Genomic DNA, 5,146 nt, shown 5'->3' on the forward strand with positions numbered 1-5,146 from the left:
TCATTATAAAGTGATATAAATCTTGTATCTCAACTAGGATACAACAAGACAATATTCAATTCATAACACTACTTTAAGGAAATAATATATTAGAAGGCATTCTTCACATTACATTAATATGATAATTCAAACATTCATAATGTTTAATACAAAAGACATTAGCTCTATACTTTTAGAGACTAATTAAAATACCTTCATCCATTTAGGCAATATTAGTGATCATCCATCATATGAAGCCACATAATAAGTTCTTAACTAAATAAGAGAGTTTAAAGACAATCTTTAAATGCCTAACAAACTTCCGAAGTAGTAAGCAAAAACATGGTGATCGAACCCTTCTCCACCTTTCCTTTGCTTGTTCCTCTTCTACTTGGCTTCTTCACCTATATACAATTATACAAGTGATTAGCCTTTTATATCAAATATAAATATTTAGAAGATCTAACATTTAGAATTGAAGATAAGAACATAAACCATACCTTTTGGTTTGTCCTTAAGAGTTGCAAGGTAAAACCTGCAATTCCTCCTCCAATGCCCCTCCTTTCCACAGTGGTGGCAAGTCCCCTTGGGCTCCATTGCCTTTTTCTTTTTCTTCACTCCTCCTTTCGGCTTAGGAGTGGGAGACTTTATCTCCTTCCCCTTTCCTTTGCCATACAGCTTAGGATTGGAAGAGGATGGCTTGTTGTAGGCTACTGCAACAGTCCCTACAACGTTCTCTTTCATAGTCTTCTCAGCAGTTACTAACATATTTAGTAACTCAGAGAGAGTATGATCCATCTTATTCATGTTGTAGTTCATTACGAACTGCGAAAATGAATCAGGAAGAGAAGCCAATATAAAGTCTTGGGCCAATTCCCCGTCAAGTGGAGTACCTAGGTTCTCCAGTTGTTCTATGAATCCTATCATCTTCAGTACATGTTGATGCACTGGAGCCCCTTTGACCATCTTGGTCTTCACAAGTTCACAAACAGTGTTAAAGCGACGGTTGCGCGTCCCTTCACCATATAACTCCGTAAGATGGAGTATTATGGAAAATGCACTGTCCATGCCCTCGTGCTGTCTCTGTAGCTCCTCATTCATGGAAGCCAACAGATAGCACTTGGCTTGTGTATCATCCTCAACGTGCTTGTCATACTTAGCACGTTCATCCTCTGTGGCCTCAGCGCCAAGAGGTATGTCAGGAAGAGGCTTGTCAAGTACGTAAATAATCTTCTCCAATGTTAGGAGAATCTTGACATTACGATACCAGGTTGGGAAATTATGCCCCTCTAGGCAATGTTTGTCGAGTATTTTCGCGAACGTGCTTCCAACCATATCTAAATACATAAACAATAAAATAAATTAGTTTGATTGTTGATTAAGTCACACGATTCGGGTCTTTAAACCGAATGACACCACCCACCATTTTTGGCAAATTCCATATCCCTCAATAGAATCCGAGAGTTATGTTGAACTCTTAGCGGGGTATGGGAGACTCACCATTACCAAGCCCACCTCACGATGATACGATATCGGTTAGCAAAAATAATGATGAGAGAATAACACTTTACTCATTTACAACTCTTGTAATTACCCATCTAGTTTGGCCTCTAGAGAATGTGGCCTCACGATGATACGATATCGGCACCATTGCACTTAGTTAAGTTATTCCCACCATGCTTAGTTCATGAAGGGGTTCAAGAATAGCCTCACAATGATATGATATCGGCCATCCTCGTTGCCTACACTTACCTCATCATATGTTTATGGACTCCTCCTGAGTGTAAGCATGCACTTTGTACTCCCCCATGATAGGGTGAAGCCGGTGTACAAGTCACAAACGATTGGAGCCCACCACGGTGGAAGGCCTACGAAGAAATGTTCAAAACATCTCTCGTTTATCAACTTAATATTCGTTTGTTGAGGGATTTTAAGGTCTCATCAATTTTATTTATTTAAACATATTCAAATAAATTGTCCTATTACAACTACTAGTCCAAAGTTAATGAAATTAGTAGCATATGATATCCCCACTATTCGTTTTCATAAAACAAATCAATATCAAAACATTTTTCAAAATATTGGAGATATATATAACTACTAATTGAAATCATTATAGTTTAGTAGCGTATGATACTCCCACTATTTGTTTTGAGAAAAACAAATCAATATCAAAAACGAATTTTTCAAATATTGGAAGTAACTACTACTACTACGGTTTTTGCAATCCTTTGAAATTGGACTTTATAGTTATCTTAGGCTCTTGGATGACCATGGACTTATTGGGTTATTGCAACAATGAGCCAACATTGTTGAATAAGATCTCGGGGAGGTTGTGTCATTTTAATTACGTGCTTTTCAATCCAATTAAAACATTTTCATTGAGCCATTAGAAATGAAAGATAATCATTCATTGCTTATTAGGGCGTTGGACCCATTTAATCTTGAATCTCATGTCAAAACCCTCTTTTAGTTATGTCTCCTTACCAATAGTTAAAGAAACTCTAGTCTAGCACTAGAGGGAATCAACTAACTAAAAGAGATTAAGAAGTAATAAGAATTACAAACCGATTTGTACAAATTCCTACAAATTACACATACTAAGAGGGAGAGATAGATTAATGTCGAAACGTGACAAGGTCCAATTGAAACAGTAATTAAAACACATTCCCAAGGTTCAAACAATTTGATTTTAGCGCCTTATCTCATAGCTCAATTATCGTTTAAGGCATAAGTCCATAGTCACCCATTTTCTAACTACTTAATCATATTAAATAATCAAATGGAATGCAACATATAAACAATTAGATTTAGTGCATATGGGCATAATATTATGTTGAGTTCAAACAATTAAAATCAAACATTTTAACTTTAACAAATAGTAAGGGCCTAAATGCAAATATGAAAAAGTTAGGGGTTAAACCGTAAATACTCAAAAGTAAAAACAACTTTTTAAATTACATAAAACCCCACAAGTGGGAAATCCACTAAGGGTGGCCGGCCACAATTTAAGGGATGGGATATCTCACCCAATTTTGCATTGAACCAACATAAAGTAGAAGAAAAATATATCTTGTTTGTCACTTAGTTTTGCTTTAAGGACTTTAGGGAAAAGGGTGATGGAAATATATACCTAGACAAGTCTAGGTATTAATTTAAATTTTGGTGTAGGCTATGGATGGTATGTACATCATCCATAACCACAAAACAATGCATGTAAAACCATTTTCACCAAAAACCAAACCATGAACACCAAGAACAAAACCATGAACATATTTTCAAGATTTGTATGTTCTTGGTGATTTTTCAAACCCAAAAAAAAACAAAAGTGACAAGATCACTACTTTCTAGCTTCAAAGTGTGTGTGTGAGGTTCAAAACAAAACACAAACACTAACAAAAAAATCCCCATTTAGCCGAACCCCCTTGGAGGAATAAAACCCCAAAATTTTTGTTTCTAAACCCTCTTTTCATTCATGCATCCAAAACATTTTTGCATACATATCTTTCTCAACTATTGATACACCTTTTTCAACATTTGAAAAGACAAAAGATAAACATATTTTGAATGAAAAACAATTTAAACTCAAACTTCATTCATGCATCAAAAACACTTTTCTTGCATATCCTTTTCAACTTTTGATTTACAATTTTTCAACACTTTGAAAAAACAAAAGATAAACATATTTTGAATGAAGCAATAATATGACATACATAAAATTAAAACCCATATGCATAAAATCTAAAAGGACACATCATACATAAACCTTTGGCTCTGATACCACTTGAAGGGAAATCTATGAGATTCATGTGGGATTTCTAGTGACTAGCATGCATATACAATTCAAAATTTATATACGAAAGCAACGGAAGCATGTCATACATTTTATCAAAGCTATAGTCATGCAAATCCCCTTCAAGATGCATAGGTTTATATAAGATGCATCAAAACAAAATTTATAAGAAGAACAAACTAGAGGTTTAGTTTTATACCTCTTGATCTAGATCTTAGACCAAGGATGGACCACCTTCAAGATCTTTGCTCCTCAAACTCCTTGAGCCTAGCCTCCCTCCTTGCTTCCTCCACTTTGTAAAGTAAGTGCTCCTAGGTTCTCTTCAAGTTTCCAAAGATATGAAAACCTCTAAAGATCCTCACCCACTTTGTAATGAGAAAGATGAAGGAATAACCAAAAGAGTGTATAGATGATTAGTTAAATCACCCCCTTGGTGGCCGGCCCTTTGTGTTCAAGAGAGAGAGCTTTTCTTTTCTCTTTTGTTGTATTTAGAACACATAAAACCCTAATGAACTTTGTGTTATAAAGTTCCTTTTATAGACAAAAGAAACAAGTCAACATTTTGACCTATCTCTCCCTTGGTGGCCGGCCATATGTGTTTGGTTTGGGCTTTGGGCTTTTAATTATTTCAAGTCATCCAATGCTTGTGATAGGAGCATATTCATGCGACTTAATTAGCTTGTTCTCGTGCATTTATGTTGTGTTTACTTAGTTATTTTAGTGTTTAAGGCCACTTTTGTGTATTTTCAGATTATAAGGCCAAAGTGTGCAAGAAGATGCAAATTGGAGTCTTTTGGAGTGAAAGAGGAATGAATGAGTTGAAGACTTGAAGAAACGACGAATTCCTACGCCAACGATGAATTCTTACCAAAACGAAGAATCCTACTCAAACAAGGCTTCCTATTTTAGGAAAGTTGACCCTAAGTTTCCCGTTTTGGTAACCTTTCCTAATCTTAAACGTCCGTATTTTCTAGCCACTTTGAAGTCCTTGTAGGCGCTTTAGGACACAAAACCAAGGCCCTAGCCGCACCATTTTAATCTTCCCCCTTTAATTTCTAATTTTTTCTAAATTCTAGAAGCCTTTGAATTTATTTTAGTTAATAAAAATAAGCTAGGGATTAATTTCTGGAACAAAAACATTTTTCAAACCCTAGGTTCTACCATTCTAGCCGCATCTCCCATTGCTCCATTATTCATATTAGCCACCATAAAATAATTTCCATTTAAGCCGTCACCCTTTTTCCTCCCATTCAATTTTAAAACCGTAACCTAAAACCATCCCATATTTATTCCAGCCGTGGGTTTTCAATTCATGCCATTGATTATGCAGCCCATTATCCCATTAATCTAACCTAAGCCGCAAGCCATAACCCT

The 5,146-nt window shown here is 35.6% G+C and overlaps 1 protein-coding gene across 1 annotated transcript; it reads right to left on the reverse strand.

Moving 5' to 3' along the window:
- Window positions 1-366: 366 nt before the first annotated feature.
- LOC148691727 (uncharacterized) lies at window positions 367-1,369 on the reverse strand. The gene is made up of 2 exons (XM_088683400.1): window positions 480-1,369; window positions 367-383 (listed from the first exon to the last, which is right to left on the reverse strand). The coding sequence occupies exons 1-2, from the start codon at window positions 1,324-1,326 to the stop codon at window positions 367-369; spliced, it is 864 nt and encodes a 287-aa protein (XP_088539526.1). The 5' UTR covers window positions 1,327-1,369.
- Window positions 1,370-5,146: the final 3,777 nt, after the last annotated feature.

Source organism: Pyrus communis, chromosome 13 (genome assembly GCF_041283825.1).
Source record: "Pyrus communis isolate YQ-2024b chromosome 13, ASM4128382v1, whole genome shotgun sequence".
NCBI classification, from domain to species: domain Eukaryota; kingdom Viridiplantae; phylum Streptophyta; class Magnoliopsida; order Rosales; family Rosaceae; genus Pyrus; species Pyrus communis.

Excerpts from the sequence above, each read along its gene's own strand:
- LOC148691727 (XM_088683400.1), bottom strand. The coding sequence starts at position 1,326 with ATGTATTTAGATATGGTTGGAAGCACGTTCGCGAAAATACTCGACAAA.